Source organism: Penicillium griseofulvum (assembly GCF_001561935.1).
Source record: "Penicillium griseofulvum strain PG3 chromosome Unknown contig_80, whole genome shotgun sequence".
Classification (NCBI taxonomy): Eukaryota; Fungi; Ascomycota; class Eurotiomycetes; order Eurotiales; family Aspergillaceae; genus Penicillium; species Penicillium griseofulvum.
Genome location: NW_024467471.1, coordinates 4,641,997 through 4,658,762, shown reverse-complemented (window position 1 = coordinate 4,658,762; position 16,766 = coordinate 4,641,997). Strand labels below are relative to the sequence as shown.

The 16,766-nt window shown below is 50.4% G+C and overlaps 6 protein-coding genes across 6 annotated transcripts; 2 read left to right on the top strand and 4 right to left on the bottom strand.

Annotated features, from left to right (window-relative positions):
• Nucleotides 1-389: 389 nt before the first annotated feature.
• PGRI_026690 (40S ribosomal eS7 domain-containing protein) lies at nt 390-2,853 on the top strand (the record flags this gene model as incomplete). Its single annotated transcript, XM_040790382.1, has 6 exons — nt 390-473; nt 537-600; nt 782-1,402; nt 1,820-2,061; nt 2,351-2,433; nt 2,490-2,853. 6 exons carry the CDS (start codon nt 390-392, stop codon nt 2,851-2,853), a joined length of 1,458 nt encoding a protein of 485 aa, XP_040647335.1.
• A 579-nt stretch (nt 2,854-3,432) lies between these two features.
• PGRI_026680 (putative dynactin Arp1 p62 subunit RO2) lies at nt 3,433-5,373 on the bottom strand (the record flags this gene model as incomplete). Its single annotated transcript, XM_040790381.1, has 2 exons — nt 3,433-4,933; nt 4,991-5,373. The coding sequence occupies 2 exons, from the start codon at nt 5,371-5,373 to the stop codon at nt 3,433-3,435; spliced, it is 1,884 nt and encodes a 627-aa protein (XP_040647334.1).
• A 482-nt stretch (nt 5,374-5,855) lies between these two features.
• On the top strand, nt 5,856-7,004 carry PGRI_026670 (uncharacterized protein; the record flags this gene model as incomplete). Its single annotated transcript, XM_040790380.1, has 2 exons — nt 5,856-6,080; nt 6,162-7,004. The coding sequence occupies 2 exons, from the start codon at nt 5,856-5,858 to the stop codon at nt 7,002-7,004; spliced, it is 1,068 nt and encodes a 355-aa protein (XP_040647333.1).
• A 161-nt stretch (nt 7,005-7,165) lies between these two features.
• Nucleotides 7,166-7,816, bottom strand: PGRI_026660 (actin-related protein 2/3 complex subunit 5 family protein; the record flags this gene model as incomplete). Its single annotated transcript, XM_040790379.1, has 2 exons — nt 7,166-7,391; nt 7,458-7,816. 2 exons carry the CDS (start codon nt 7,814-7,816, stop codon nt 7,166-7,168), a joined length of 585 nt encoding a protein of 194 aa, XP_040647332.1.
• Nucleotides 7,817-8,422: 606 nt separating this feature from the next.
• pmcB (putative calcium-translocating P-type ATPase(PMCA-type)) lies at nt 8,423-12,190 on the bottom strand (the record flags this gene model as incomplete). Its single annotated transcript, XM_040790378.1, has 5 exons — nt 8,423-9,203; nt 9,255-10,674; nt 10,726-10,871; nt 10,922-11,352; nt 11,405-12,190. 5 exons carry the CDS (start codon nt 12,188-12,190, stop codon nt 8,423-8,425), a joined length of 3,564 nt encoding a protein of 1,187 aa, XP_040647331.1.
• Nucleotides 12,191-14,444: 2,254 nt separating this feature from the next.
• Nucleotides 14,445-16,118, bottom strand: PGRI_026640 (uncharacterized protein; the record flags this gene model as incomplete). Its single annotated transcript, XM_040790377.1, has 1 exon — nt 14,445-16,118. The coding sequence occupies one exon, from the start codon at nt 16,116-16,118 to the stop codon at nt 14,445-14,447; it is 1,674 nt and encodes a 557-aa protein (XP_040647330.1).
• Between the last annotated feature and the right edge of the window lie 648 nt (nt 16,119-16,766).

Genomic DNA, 16,766 nt, shown 5'->3' with positions numbered 1-16,766 from the left:
TTGTATACTTCAAGCTTAGGAAATGCTTCCGGTGACTGGTGACTGACGGACCGCGCTAAGCCCAATCGAGGCACCCATCATCATCAACCTCCGCCTCTCTCCAACTTCAGGATCAATCACTCTTATTTACGTAACGTCTATACTACGCTTTGCATTTCTCATTCCTTGACAAGGATTTAACTACTCTACCAATACGAGCGCAAGAGCAGCGACTCGTGCCCCATCTACTGTCTTACTTCTAGGCAGCCCCGTTCACCAAACTACGGTTTACCAGCTCAATTAATCTGCCACCTCATCCGGTCGCCTGATCGCCGATCGATCGAAGGTGAATCACCTACAGAACGCCTGACTTGTAGTCACTTTGATCTCACTGTTTCGTTGTTTCAGCCATGTCCGAGTCAGCGACCGCAAATGCCCCGAAGCCGAGCAGCAGTGTCAAGCTTGTGCTGCTAGGAGAGGCCGCAGTAGGCAAGGTATTACTCCTCTATTCACGTTACACAATTTTCAACGGCTAATCATATCTTGTTCGCTCATAGTCATCACTTGTCCTCCGCTTCGTCAACGATGATTTCCAGGAGAACAAGGAACCAACTATTGGCGGTAAGATTTCCCTATGGAATTGGCCCCCACAAGATACAAGGTACTGTCCCTGGCAGATGATATACTTTCTGGAGAACCTAGGGGCAGTGTATCGTGTCTGACATTCAGTTCTTCCCCGCAATCAAGCCACCCCTCAAATAGTACTTTGTTTTAGGATGACCAACTAACGTCAAGTTTCCAGCCGCATTTCTGACCCAAAAATGTTCTCTTCCTACGCGCACGATCAAGTTCGAGATCTGGGATACCGCTGGCCAGGAGCGATTTGCTTCGCTCGCCCCGATGTACTACCGTAACGCGCAAGCGGCTCTCGTTGTCTACGACGTCACAAAACCCTCCTCCCTGACGAAAGCCAAGCACTGGGTTGCCGAGCTGCAGCGCCAAGCGAGCCCTGGAATTGTCATTGCCCTTGTCGGTAACAAGCTGGACTTGACCAACGACGGCGGAGATGTTTCTGAAGCTGCCGCTGCACAGAGCGAGTCTGAGCCGGCCCAAGATGGCGAGGAAGGTGCCAATGAGGAAGATGACGTGCAGGATGCCGTGTCCGGCGATGCCCGCAAGGTATCAGCACGGGAGGCTAGCGGCTATGCAGAGGAGGAAGGTCTTTTATTCTTCGAGACTAGTGCCAAGACCGGAACCAATGTTGTGGATGTCTTCACGGCGATTGCCAATGCCATCCCCGAGAGCAGTCTGAAGACTGGTCGTGGTACCGGTGCGGGAACTGGCCAAACTTCGTTAGGTCGGTCAGCAGAAGAATCCCGGGTCAACCTGGGTGATCGAAACGCTGCCACGGCCAAGGAGGGCTGTGCGTGCTGATTTGGATCTTTCTTTTTTTGGGCAGATGTTCTTGCACTTTATTTCCATGGTTACAGGCGTCCCTCTTGCTTTTTTGATTTCTTGTTTCGGCTCCGATGGAGATTCCGTGTGCTCCTATAGTCTACAGTGTGCTATTCCCCGAGAGACACCTCGTTTCGACAATGTGATTAGAGTGTAAATTTTTTTCGAAGCTGGCATTAGCAATGAGAAATAGTCTCCGTACCTAGATAACATGACGAGTAGAACAATACAAAAAAAAAGGTCCTGGGGTAGTTGTCAACCAAAGGCGAGTCGAATAGTGGATCACCTTCAGCGGCAATCCACCAATTAGCAACGAGCCCTAAGACGGCCGCACTAAACCCAACAAGGAAATAGCGCACCCTAAGCGAATGCGCCGATCCCACAGCAAATTCCCATTCGATTCAATCTGCGAACCTCCCCTCCGTCGACATCACCACCAGCACTTCCCGCAGCACCCCGTCGCTCGCAATAATGGCTGCCATCAACAAGATCGCCCCCAACTCGCCGTCCCGGCAGAACCCCTCCGAGCTGGAGACCGCGATCGCCGGCGCTCTCTTCGACCTCGAGAGCAACACACAGGACCTGAAGGCCAGCCTTCGTCCCCTGCAGTTCGTCTCTGCCCGCGAGGTAAGAATTGTCATCTGAGGCTCCCGACATACGAATTGAATCGTTCTGGAATGGCGTCTGTGAATTTTCGAGGGATTTTCGATGCTCCGGGGTATATTGGTTGGATTTGTGGATTAATTTCAATCCATGTCCACCAACGCCAAAAAATCACCAACACAAGAAGAATCAACAAAGGAGACAACATACAAATGGATATGAAAATTCGCAGAGCAAGACGCCGTTCCAGGAGGAATTTCAGTTTCTGTGTGCACGACACTTCCGGACCGCGCTCTGACATTATTTTCGATAGGTTGAGGTCGGCCACGGCAAGAAGGCCATTGTTGTCTTCGTCCCCGTCCCCGTCCTGAACAACTTCCACAAGATCCAGCAGCGGTAAGAAATCAACCTTTCAATGGGGCCAACAACCAAAGACTAACACCACACCCCAGTCTTACCCGCGAGCTCGAGAAGAAGTTCTCCGACCGCCACGTCCTCTTCGTGGCTCAGCGCCGCATCCTCCCCCGCCCCAAGCGCTCCGTCAACTCGCGCACCACCCAGACCCAGAAGCGTCCCCGCTCCCGCACTCTGACCGCTGTCCACGACGCCATCCTCTCCGACCTCGTCTACCCCGTCGAGATTGTCGGCAAGCGCACCCGCACCAAGGAGGACGGCTCCAAGACCCTCAAGGTCATCCTTGACGAGAAGGAGCGTGGTGGTGTCGACCACCGCCTCGATGCCTACGGCGAGGTCTACCGCCGCCTCACCGGCCGCTCCGTTGCCTTCGAGTTCCCCCAGAGCGGCGCTGAGTTCTAAATGCATAATTTAGAATTTTCATTGTTCTGATTTTTTTTGGGGCTAGGGGCTTGGAATGTGCTTGATGCGTGGGAGAATGGCATTGTTTCTAGTTTTGAATTGTTGCTAGATTCAATCGCCATTTGATGGGTTCCAAAGAGATGATCTCCATAAAAATGCATTGACGGTTTTTTTCTCTTTTCTTTTTTTCGCCCCCAGTCACTGGCATTTGTTTTCCGGTGTGAGCTCTGGGTGAGGCGATGGAGTTGAGTTCTCTCTTTCCCGATCTAATGAAGGTGGGATGGAATATCTGATAGTATTCCAATTCAACAATTCCGACTTTACATTCCCCTTTAGATGCTTTTATCTGGGATTGGGATTAGTCTGCTTGTAGATTATAGGATTGACTGTGGATATCCTGATATAATTCTTGAATATATCTCTATGGTCAAGTCAAGTCGCTTAGAATCTGTCCTTGGCAGCATCAAATCAGAAGCTCAAGGACAATAGTATATGGATGCTTCTATCAACGAATAACAAGTACACTCGGGGTATGAAAGGTATAAAACGCAAACCACAAGTATGGACAATGACATCTATCTACAATGAAGGCTGAATTCTCCCCACACCAAGCACCATCCAATAAGCCAACTCCCTGGTAACCTTATCATCAGGCTTAGATCCCTTCCCAACATTCTGATCAAGCTGCGCATCCGCATCCCAATCCATATGCACGAACACCGGAATCTCAAGCACATCCTCATCCTGCTTGGAAGCCGCAACCGCCACAACATCCTCATCATTAGTCTCGGTATTGCCATTACCGCCTTCAGCACTACTCCCAGGCAACGTACCAGGGACAACCTCTAACACGACGGTCGTCCAGTTCCGGCCCTTATCCCAAACCTTACCTGCCTCGGGGACTCCGCGTAGAACGGAGGAGCGAGAGTCATTCGTTACGGGCGCAGAACCTTGCAATGCTTCGTCCCAGACATCGCTGTTCGCGCCAATCTCGAACTGCGGAGAGAGAACTGTGACTTTCGTTGCGACTTGCCCCGGAGTTACCGGGGGCGTGGCGAGGGTGATGCGGACTGGGTCGAACATGTGATTTTTAAGGGTAAGAAGGACGTGGATTGGGCGTAGGGGTGGGAGGGAGTTGAGGTCGGTGGTTGGGGCCATGGCTGGGAGAGTTGACGAGGAAGAAAGGGCTAGAGGGCGGAGGGTGGGGAGAGGGATATAGCTAAGGGCAATAAGGCGGATGCGGAAGCGAGTAGATTGCGGCTTTGTCTCGGGCTTCACGAGGATATGTTTGCAGGACTTGCAGCGCTTGGCTCGCTTGGTGCGGAGGAGGACTGGGAGTGGTAGGAGATCGTCGACGAAGCGGGCGTCCGGTGATTGGGTTGCGCGCTGCTCTATCGAGGCCATGCCGTCCCAGCCACATTCTGGAGACTGGAGTCGTGCAATCATATCCGTCTCGTTGTTTTCTGGAGCCACCTGAAGTCCCTCGCTTGCAGTCAGGGCTTCGCGCATAACAGGTGGCTTGGATTTTGGCTTCTTGCTGCCGCCATATAGCCCGCTTAGACGTGACGAGGATGAGTAGAGAGACATGAGTCGGTTTAGGGCGCCGGGCGAAGAGAACCCAAATTCCGAGCTAAGATGATCATTTGGCGAGTTTGATGTCTCAGCGATCTGGGCTCGGTAGAAGTTCTTAAGGGCCGCGAATCGGGCTTCCGTGCCCATTGGAGGTGCAGCTGGGTCCTCTTTTGGTGCAACTTGCTCTCCATCACGCTCGCGCGCATTGGCCGGCTCGTCAATCGACGCGTAGCTGGACAACGGATGTTTCAGGTCTCCAAAAGCGCGAGAACCTTGCCTCGAGCGGTCGAGAGCAGCCGGGGCCGTGGAATCCGTCATCTTTTGCAGTTGGCTACGGATATTCGTTGGCTTGTCGAATTTGATGCCGATATCTAACGTCGTCCAAAGACAGTATCCGCAAGATAACACCCAGGGGCCTTGTTGAGGCCCGTTCCCTGTAGCATTCTCAATGGTACTTACAGCCAGCGGAGCCGTGCAGACAGGACAATTGAAGCAATTCCGGCCACATCTATAGTGTGTGTGTTAGCGGATACTTGAACACAACCCTTCACACTCTAATACGTACCGATTCCCATCACTCCGCACCATACTGCTCGGGGTTTCAAACAAGCAGCTAGGACAATACCAGCTCACAATTTCCTCCGTAATACATCGGGGGCATTTGATCTGGTGGCATTCCTCGCAGTAGAGAAGCTGTTCGGGCGGATACAGCGAGAAATTGGACCGTGGAGAGCGGGGGTCAAAGGTTTGCTCTTCATCCTCATCCTCTCCTTGCTCCTCCTCTTCTGTCGACAATTTCTTGTCTTGATCTGTGTTCGCCCGCTCGGGTAGTGGTTTCTGCGGCGATTTCTGCGGGAAATCCCTCGACTTTCGCTTCCTCGCTGGGTCAGGGACTGGGGTATCTGCGCAGGGGCATGATATGTAGGTATAAGGGAAAGGACGCGACATTTTGATATCGACGTGGAGCGATCGAGATGGTGTGTGGTAGCTTTCGAGGCGTGACCTGCATCAAATCATGCTTTGTCTCTGTGGGATCGAGACCTAAAAATCGTGGATTAAAAAGGCCGACTGGTATCAAATTCGTAGCTACTCGATGGTTTGTCTTTTCTAGTAAAAATATCTTAATATTCAGGTCCCAATCTTGTTGCGCCAAATCACCCTGAAAGGCGAGGACTTACTCGAGCAGCGGTTTCAATGATTCTGTCACGATCAATGTACTATGCACAATATGTACAATTCAGCACGAATTGACACCAGATCAAGTGTCTCGAAAACACCCAATTGTATGAAGTCCACAGTCTGCGGAGAGGGAGCTCTTCCGCATCAACAATCGACGTCAGATCCCGCCATTTTCTGCCCGCTATCGCCGCAAAACCATAGACCTGCATGTTCGAGGATTTAGAATCCTCCATATCCATTATACAACCACAATGATACCTCTACAGACATTTCGCGCCAGCCTTTCAAGGCGATGCTTCGCCCCAACAACAATCCGCAAATATGCCAGCCAGACACCCGGTAACCCAATGCTTGAAGTCTTCAACCGCAAAGTCAAGCACCTCCAAAAGGATCGGGCAGCCCGGAATGTTGAAGAGAGCCGGAAAGTCGACTACCTGAAAGATGAAGTAGCAATGCGGCTATGCGAGCGCCTCCTGGTAAGCCGCTCAACGAAGCAAGCGCAGAAAAAAGCGCAGTAGCTCAAAAAGACAAATTCACTAACAAGCTTCTTTGAATAGGACATTAAACGCGACTTCCCAAGCGTTCTAGATCTAGGCGCAAACAGCTGCAACATCGCCCGAGCTATCACATCCCCCAATCTCGACTCGTCCATGCCAGAAGGAACCATCACACCACCACTATCAAAAAAGATCTCGAAGCTAACATGCGTGGAGACATCACACGCCCTGCTCCACCGCGACGAGAACGATGACTTTAACAAAGAAATCGATATCCAGCGGGATGTGATTCCGGACCTGGAGACGTTGCCGTACGCACCGAACAGCTTCGACGCCGTGCTCTCGTCGCTCTCGATCCACTGGATCAACGACCTGCCCGCGCTGCTAGCACAGGTGAACACAATACTGAAGCCGGATGCGCCGTTCATCGCGGCCATGTTTGGCGGTGATACGCTGTACGAACTACGCGGGTCGCTGCAGCTGGCTGATATGGAGCGACGCGGTGGTGTGAGTCCGCATGTGTCGCCTCTGGCAGATGTCAAGGATGTCGGGAGCTTGTTGAACCGTGCTGGGTTCAAGATGCTTACTGTCGACGTTGAGGATATTGTGGTCGAGTTCCCGGATACGTTTGCGCTTATGCAGGATTTGCAGGCGATGGGTGAGAGCAACGCGATCATGAACCGTGACTCGGCGCCGCTTTCGCGGGATGTCTTGCTGGCGAACGAGGCTATATATCGTTCCCTGCATATGCAGGAGGGTGATCGTGGTATCCCGGCGACGTTCCGGTTGATCTATATGATTGGATGGAAGGAAGGCGAAGGCCAGGCGCAGCCATTGCAGCGTGGCAGCGGTGATATCAACCTCAAGGACGTCCTTGAGGGAGGTGATTTTAATAAGCCATGAATGCAAGGGAGAGAAAGAACCCAATATTTTGTCGCAATATAATAATGTAAGACTACGCTTAAAGCGACACAGAGATATCATCCACAGAGTATGGAATGCAAGCCTCTAGAAAACGAAAAACAGTCAAATGTAAGATAAGAAACGAACCGATGCTGTTTCACTCAAACCGTCCTACGATCAGTCATGACCCGCACAATAGACCCAGTACCAGCAATCTCCACAAGTCTCTCGTGCCAGCTCAACAAAACACTCATCTGCTGACCACCACCACCGCCTTCAGCCAAGTTGCGAGCCTGAATCTGCGAGAAGCCCGTGTTCTGAGGCGAAACCACATTCTTCGGCGACTGCGCACCACTACCAGGAGTAGCCGACGACATCCCCTTGTACCTATAATTAATCAGCAACCAAATCCGAATTTCATCAAATGACTGTTTGGTAATCGAATTCACATACAGGTATTTCATCAAGCAATCCGCCCGCTCGGCACCGCCATCCCCGCTGCACACTCCCTCCAGGATACGAGTCATCTCGCCCTGTCGGATACCCTGCAACACATCGATGACAGTAGCAAGATGCACCTCCTTGGCGCGGTCGTCGCCGCCCAGCGGCGCCGTGTCGAGGACAGTCCGCAGAGCGCCCTCCGGGTCTCCGCCGCGCAGCATCTGTCGCACCTGTGCCGCGGCAGTGGCGGCGTCGCTGGCGCTGGCCGCTTGGGGGAGTGTGGCGGGGAGGAGGGATTCCATGGGGAAGTTGGTTGAGGACTCGGGGTCCAGGGCATCAATGTTGATGGTGCGGTAGTTGATTTGCGACATGGTGGCGGTTGGGGATTGAGGATAGAAATAGAGTAGAAATGGGGTTCTGATCAAGTTGGCCGGGCTAGAATGGGTTGTGAGGGTTGTGTGGAGCTGTCTGTTTGGTATATCGGTGCGGTGGGCGGAAGCGGGGAGATTACTGGTGACGTGGGAACGTCTCGGGTGGTATGAGATCCAATGGGAATAGAACAGAAGATCAATGTGTGTTTGAAGAGATAGAGATCAGATTGACTGATCACAGATATGTGACAAGGTGAGTCGACAGGGTAATGCGGAGTCAGTTGGGGAGTCTACGGGAGGAGCTGGACACTTGGTGGATGGGGTGTTGGGGCCTGAGGCAAAAAGAATATAGACCTTGAACTTAGTTGCCTGAAGGCTTTCGTTTTCTATATTTTTCTATAGAATTGAGTATCTACTGTGTAGTAAAGAAAGCTACTGTGTTCTGAAGATTTTTCATGTAGACAGAAGTAGATTTCATTAACGCAGGATCATTTTCTCGGTGGTATACATACACATCCTCTATCAAACCCAATGCTTTATGTACAAATAGCAGAATAAAATAATCAGACAGCCAGCCGAATGCTAACAACAACGCTAAAATAACAACTAAGGAGAGGTCGTAATCGTGATAGGAGGCACCACGACAAGGGGGGGTGTAGTAGGACGCTCAGGGGACTTTTCCTTGCTCTCAGGTGTCTTAGGAGCATCTTCAGGATCAGAGTTTTCAGGCTGCGAATTCAACTCGACTGCATCATTTGACTTCTTCTTGAAGACACGACGAGTGAAACGCTTCACAGGTCTAAAGAAAGACCTGATACCACGGCCAATGGTCTTGAACACCTTAGCAATCGGGCGCAAAACAACAGCCATGCCACCAACAACAGCATTGAACACAATCCCGAAGTGGTAGTCTGGAATGGTTCGAAGCACAATGGCCCAGGGCAAGCAGGCAATAGAACAGATAACACACACGCCCCAGAGGGTGCCGCTCAAGCGAGTCACGGAGAATGCCTTGCCGCCCACGTAGATGATCATGATCTGACCGCCGACCATGATGGCGTTGATTCCTAGGAACCAGTAGTTGCGGAACATTCCTTCGAAGATGTTGAACTTGTTGTCGAGACGGCGGTTGTTGAACTCATTGAAGATCTGCATCCATACGAATGTGTTGAACACCACAGTCGAGAGTTCCTTCGTGCGTGTCTCGGGATCTGAGCTGAGATGGGAACCGAGGAGCTTTTCGCCTGCGAAATAGAGCATGAATGTGACGGCGAGCTGGTACACTGCTTGGCCGAGAATCATTTTCCACATGGTCATTGTGAAGAGGGAGGCGTGTTTGGGGACAGGCTTGCGGTCGAGAATTTGTTCAGTCGGGGCATCAGTGGCTCTATTGTAAAGGTTAGCAAATATCCAAGCATATAAAATAAGGACAACTTACAAAGCGAGAGCGGCGAAGGTGTCCATAATCAGGTTCACCCAGAGAAGCTGCACAGCTGTCAAAACACTGGCGTTATCACTGCTGTATACAGATGACACGAAAGTGAGGACGACAGCTGTGATGTTGACAGTGACCTGGAACTGCAAGAACTTGGCAACGGCGTCATTGACAGCTCGTCCCCACGCGATCGCTGTGATGATGGACTTGAAATTATCATCCAGAAGAATAATCGAACTCGCTTCCTTCGCGACCTCAGTGCCAGCAATACCCATGGAGAAACCGACATCCGCAGTCCGCAAAGCCGGACCGTCATTGGTACCATCACCTGTTACAGCGACAGTTTCACCAAGCGCCTTGAGTCGTTCGACCAAGATACGCTTGTCATCAGGAGACGATCGTGCGAGCACTTGCAGACGCGGAACCACTTCGTCCATCTCCGCGTTGGTGAGTTGGCGGAACTTAGGACCTTCCATGACCAATCCATCTTCCGTCTTGATTCCGCACGAAGATGCAATGGCAGTGGCAGTGGCAACGTTGTCACCAGTCACCATCTTGACCTGGACACCTGCCGAGTGGCATTTGCGAATGGCATCTGGGACTTCGGGACGAAGAGGGTCTTGGATACCCACGACTCCGACCCAGGTCATACCGTGGAAGACATCATCGAAGTTCGCCGAATCATCAGACTGTTTGCCCTCTGCCGGTGGCCAGGCAGCGAAATCCTTGTAGACCATGCCAATCGTGCGAAGAGACTTGTGAGCATAACCATCGATGAGCTCGAGGAGGTGCTGCTTCTGTGTCTCAGAAAGCTGCTCTACATCGGGCATCTCTTTGGACGTATCAATGTTGATGATTTCCGAGGTGCAGACGCCAACCATCAACTCGGACGCTCCCTTGACGAGCAATCGGTAGCCAGCACCAGGGACACGGTAAACAACACCCATGCACTTTCTGGCGGAGTCGAAAGGAATCAATTGGACGATCTCGGCGGAGCCACGCTCCGAGACAAGATCCATGCCCATGTAATCCCGAGCCAATTGAAGCATCGCGACCTCAGTCTTACTACCGACGAAATCAATGGCGCCGTCTTTTTCCTGCTCAAAGGCAGTGGAGTTCAAAGCGATGCTCTTAATGATCAGATCTTTGATGGGAGCCGATAATTGCTGGGAAACCGCTGAAATAGTCATCGAACCCTCGACGTCTTCATCTTCGGTCCTCTGACTGAAGGCCCGATCCGAGCCCCAGGTTCCAGCCACAACAGTCATTTTGTTCTGTGTCAATGTACCTGTTTTATCAGAGCAGATGACTGTAGCATTGCCCATTGTCTCGCATGCGCGAAGGACACGAACGAGATTGTTCTCCTTGACCATTCGAGTGGTAGCAAAAGCCAAAGCCAGCGTTACTGCCAGTGGAAGACCCTCTGAAGATGGATGTTAGCAGAATTCAAAAGTTGCGAATCATCAGCACTTACCTGGAATAGCGACGACAATAACCGTGACAGCAACAATAAGAATATCCACAAACTCTTTGCCTTTCATAGTAGCGTTCCTCTCTGGGTGATTAGGAAGATCGGCGACAAATCGGAAGAGCAGGACGAAGAACAGAATACCAGCAGCCCTGTCAATCATTAGTAACTATACAAGAAAAGGGAAGTAGGATCAACTCACGCTGTACCCAAGTATCCAATCCAATCCGCCAACTTGCCCAGCTTGACCTGAAGCGGCGTTGGGTCGTTAGGAGTCTGCAGCGATAGCAAGATCCGTCCGTATGTAGAATAGGGTCCAACACTGGTGACGACATAAGTTCCCACGCCTTCAAGCACCTTGCTACCGGAGATCAGGAACGGATCGAGTTTCTTGGTTGCCTTGCCGTCGACAATTTGCTGCCAGACTTCATGGCCGGGGGTCTTTTTCATTTGATCTGACTCGCCGGTGGCGGAAGACTCGTCGCACTTCACACCGTAACCTGTAACTAGAATGCCATCCGCGGGGATGGAATCGCCTGCTTCAAGATGGAGGATGTCACCGACCATGATATCGTAGATTGATACCATATTGGTTTTTCCTGAGCGTGTGACTTTGACTTCACGGTCATCGTTCTGTTGGGATGTTAGCTATGCTCACTTTCATGATAGGAGAGAATGAACTTACCCGTTTGTTGAGTTTGGCAAATTGTCTCTCTTTCTGCCAATCGTTGGCAGCTGTGACAATTGTAACAATCAGAATAGCCACACAGATGGCGACTCCTTCCACCCAGTCGACGCCTGTGCCTTCTGACACGGTCTCGTATATCCCCAGAGATAGCGAGACCACGGCAGCGATAGTCAATAGGATAATGATTTTGTCGTTATAAGCCATCCAAAGCAGTGTCAGGAACCCGGTCGATTTCCTCGCGGGTAGCTTATTCCGACTGAAGACACGGATACGGTCTTCAAAGGGTGAACCATTACCCGCCGACACCGGCGCCGGCGCCGTGTTGACTGTTGAAGATTTCTCTGTAGTTTGTTGCGGAGCCACATCCTTGAACTCGACCTTTCCCTCCAACCGGCCTTCATCTATTGACAAGCCTGCATTTAGATCTGTGCGCAGACCACGCTCTAGACCCTGCAAGCCGCCAAGAGCATGAAAAGCAGCTAGGGATTTTGGGTTCTGCATTTTGTTTAGTTGACCGGGTGAAAAGGCAAAGCGATTATCCTCGACTTGGAAATCAGATTCATTGCGCGGATCGGGTTTCAAAGCATCAGATAGCGATACATCGTCGTAAGCATCTTTGGAAGAATTTACTTCGGAGTTCGCCCGTGAGCGAACTACGGTATCAGCAGAAGACGCGAATGAGCCCGCCCGCGGACGCAATGTATCGCCATCGATCGACTGTGATGGTCGATGTGAGGCATTTTGAACCATCAGCCGGGCTGGGTCTGGTTGATTCCACGCCATATCTGGTGAGACGGGAGAAGTTGGGCTGTGATTTGTATCTGTAGGACCTGACCATGCAGATGAGGCTGTGGATATTGATCGCTGGGAAATAAAAATCAGTGAAAAAGTTCATATAGGATAGCTTTTGGGGGACCAACCTCTCTGCTGCCCGAAAAGTCTGTCACAATCACAGGACTCAATAATGTATCCTGAGGGGAAGAGTCATTGTTTGGAGAAGCCATAGTGGGCGAATGGCATCAAGGATGAAATTTGTAAATTAGAAAAAGCAGTCGCAGTTCATGTAATAGTTCTCAATATGCCGCCGGGATTCCGAGACCGTGTTATCTGTTTTCCCCTCTCAACGGGGCTGTGTAGTAGGTCCAAGGATTGCCCAGACACGCCGAGGATTTAGTCAAATTTTACAGCGATTTGCAGTAAAAAAGAAAGCCAAATGTATAAGAGGGATAAATTATATCCACATGAGCTATCGTAAAAAGTAAAATACATTGAAGTCCCCCAGGATGTTGCCACTTAAGTACGGGAAGACACAGCCCCCTTTTTCTCATTGTTAGCTGGAACAGGGGCTAAGTTTGAAGGCGAAGTTCTTCACATCATAGGCATCATAGCAAAAGCCGAGGAATGTACGCGCCGTACGGAGTACTTGTTTTTTCAACCCCGTTCTTCAAGAGAGGACATGCGAGCTAAATGCTGTGTGATCAGTGGCTGTCGAATAGCGTTACGCCAAGGTCAAGTATCCAATGTGAAAGCGTTACGATCAATTTGGGTTTTTGTCACTGTGGGCCAGAACTTCGCTGCGCCTCGATTCTCAGAATGACCCATCCAATCATCTATCATAAACCCCATTTTCTCACCTTTAACATCCCATATGGATGTATTGGCATTGTTTGATCATGGGCGCAAGTAAGGAGGTTCGCTTGCATGGTTGCTGGGGAAGTGTCCACTTGAGCGGCTAAATTGTGCGCATCATCGAGTGACATGGGAACCTAGTTATCAAAGCACATGACAAACTTGATCTAGCTACTCTGATACCACTACTCTATACTTCATACTTCATACTCGTAACTTGATATTTTCGGACAAAAGGAGAACAAGATCGCCTCCTGTGGCGTAAATGTGGCGGTGCGTCTAAAATGTGGCGGTGCGGCTCATACTATGACGGGAGCCTCATGAGCTCTATGACCTGGGAGGCAAGAAACATAGTCAGTTTGGTCATAAAAGGGCAGTGCAATAGGTGACAGTGATACTTGGAGAATTTACTCCAAGAAATAGCTCCAAGACTCTCGAATAGCTAGGCAGAAGCACTTGTACGCCAACACAACATATAAGGAATTCAAAGTGGCTGTAAAAGAAACCTCACGACCCAAATTTGGTCTCGGGACGCGTTGGCTCAGATAAAGTTCGGATGCCAATGTTTGACAGATAAGTTGACACGAACCTGCGCCTGCTTCCAAATGTGCTCAGCCTCCCGACCATTTGACGCCTGAGAGGTGTTTTAGAAGGGTTTGCAAAGCGTTTGAGAAAATACATCTTTCTGACTCGTCTGACACCTGCATGAAAGGAATATCTAATCCAACTGCAGTAGCTAGTCTCAGACGGTGACACGATGAAAGTCTTACATGTCAGATGAAGCAGTCGAAGAAGAAATGACATCTTGGAATGATACCTAGGTAGTCTTGATGACCTTGCCACGTGGTCGGCATCCATGGCCGGCCATACAGGATTAGTCGAGACATCTGTTACACACGTAAGCATCTAGGCAATTCTACCTAGGTACTCACGTATGTATAGTAAGCAACCCGAAACTTGAAATAGTTTCTCAGCCAGTAGTCATCGATATGCATGGCAAACAAGGTTTCCTACATGAAACTCAATAGTTTAAGATTATCTTGATTATCTGATCTGATACCATTGAAGCCTTCCAAAGGTAGATTCATACACGTAGTCATTCATGCTAAATTAACGATTATTCACAATGAGACAAGGGTAAACGAGAAGATAAAGAGAAGGTAATTTGAACAAGAGAAAAAAAAAAAGAAGCCGAGAATAGAAGGGAGGGGGGTATCAATGATGAAAAACAAAAACAAAATGCCAATCAAAGACAGGAAATGCGCTTTTACAGCACAAGGTAGAATCGAACAGAAAAATATTAACAATAAAAGGCACGATCGGGGCGAAGCACCGGAGTCCGACAGGGGCTGCACCCAACCAATCACTTCATTTCCATCATTTCACATGTCCCATATCGCATTGACAATTACGGATCAATAACCTCAGTAAAGCGGCTGCTTCGACTCCCGTCGAAACTATGTAGACTGCGGCCAAGCCCATCCGGCCGCGGCGGCGCAAAGGGGACTGCGCTCTGGGGCTGCGCAATCGGGTGGGCCGGTGTGATCGTAATCGGGGTAGCGACGTTGACCGAACTGGAGACAGGGAGGTGCACGGGATTGGGACGTAACGGTGGTGTTTGCTCTTCGACCTCGCGGGTGAATTTTGAGTCCAGGGGCATGCCACCATGTTGTGAGGTTGGGGGCGGAGCATAAGCAGAGGGCGACCCCATTGGTCCCGTTGCTGGGGAGGTAGCAATAAAGCCTGGTATGGTGGGGGAGTCGCCGTCTAGACCGCCACCATATCCGTCGCCACCGTGGGTGAACACGGGGGGAAGCTTTCTACCAGAAATCTTTTGGAACCCGCGTTCACTGGGGGCAGAGTCAACGGTACTGCCAGAGCGTGCTGTTGCCGTTGACTGTCGCCATCGCTTCATGAAGGCAGGAGCGAGATATGAGGCTGTGAAGAGGGGGTCTTTGCTTTCGCGTCGCTCGACCATTTCTCGAGACCCAGCCCCTGCTCCAGCCCCTGCTGCCGCGTCACCCAACATAGTGGGACGTCCTATTTTCCCCATAAAGAATCCTCGGCGGCGGAGGTAGTAAAATAGAAGGAAAAGAATGAGAGCGAGACCAGCAACTGAGCCTACTACACCGCCCACGATTTTAGATGTCTCAGGATCGATTGCTGAATCGTGCCCCGAGTTCGTGTCACTTGTAGTTGGTGCGGATCCGGTACCAGTCCCAGAGCCAGTTGACTCAGCACCTCCGTATACACCTGACGAAGAGGTTATGTAGTATGTGTCAGAAGTCGTGGTCGTCGAGCTGGAACTGGAGCTAGAACCGGAACCGGAACTAGGGTCGAAACCTGAGTCGGTGCTAGAGCCGGAATATGACCAGTAGTTATGCGCCTGGGTTGAGGTTGTCGTAACAGAGGGCATAGAGCTAGAAGGCCCGACGAGGGGAGTAGAAGTCCATCCAGGCGAAGTGATGACTGTTGCTGAGGTAGATCTTGATGCGGTTGTAAGTTGACTTGTGGAGTTTGTGGAGGTCAAAGAAGTTTGAGTTGAGATCGTGGAGTTGCTTGAAAATGACGTCTCGGGTAGTGGCGACGCTGTCGGTTGGGTAGCAGAGGTAGGCGCCGGCGAGGTCGGCCCTAAATCTACAGAGGAACTTGTACTCGTAGTTGTAGTTGTAGTTGCAGGTGCAGTCGCTGTCAAGCTGTCCGAGCTCGGTAGAGTGTAAATGGCGTCCGTGGAATCCGATATCGTCGTCGGAAAATCAGTACCGGTCGATTGAAAAATGGTCTGTGAGCTAGCATCGACTATCTGCAATACAGTCTCAGTAACAGTCGGGTCGGCGGAGGTCGTCTCGTCCCGCTTTTCAAGCAGTGGATCAGATTCATTCATGCCATGCTCAAGACACATGGAGTTTTTCGAGTCGCAATTTTCATCCGGAATTATAACAGTAACTGGGAGGATGGGGTTTTGAAATGTATCATCCTCAAGTAAACCAGAGCCATCTTTTTCATCGAGCTTAGCATCCAGGCGGCGCTTGGCGCTAATTAGGTTGCCGATGCGCGAGTGACGGTGATGACCATGAACCATGTTGACAATTTTTCCATACACGTGCAATTGGCAATCACATGTAATAGGATATCAAGAGAAAGTAACAATCCCAAGGATGTGTTGTTGATCCTCACAGAGGTTGAGCTTCGCAGTATTGCGAAGAATGGGGCTGATAAGGTTAAAGTAAGCGGTAAATGTAGATGTAAATGAAAGAAAAACACGTTCTAGCGTGCGTGTTGTTGGAGCGGAAAGATTGATAGATTGTCGAACTGAGAAAAGAATGACCCGGTTGACAGTATGAATGAATGGATGTTGGCAAAAGTGTAGCCAAACGTTGTGATCAAGAGTGTAGCATGGATAGCAGCTTGACAAGAATATCGCGATATATGGCACACAGTTGGAGGGAATGGCAATCGTACAAACGACTAAGCGGAGTCAGTATGGGTTCAATTGAAGCATCAAGCCATATAAACAAACAGATGGCCATGAATTGATAGACAAACCTGGAGTAAAAGAGTGACGAGAAGAGGTTTGAAAAAAGAGAGGCCAGTCTCACTTCCTAATCCATTTTGGATATCTGGAACCGAAAATAGAAATATAGCGTATTTAATATGTCGAGAGAGTAAGCAGGTCGGAACAGTTTTTTGAGAGTGTCACACTCGCGCACAATTTTCCGTGGTCAAGAGG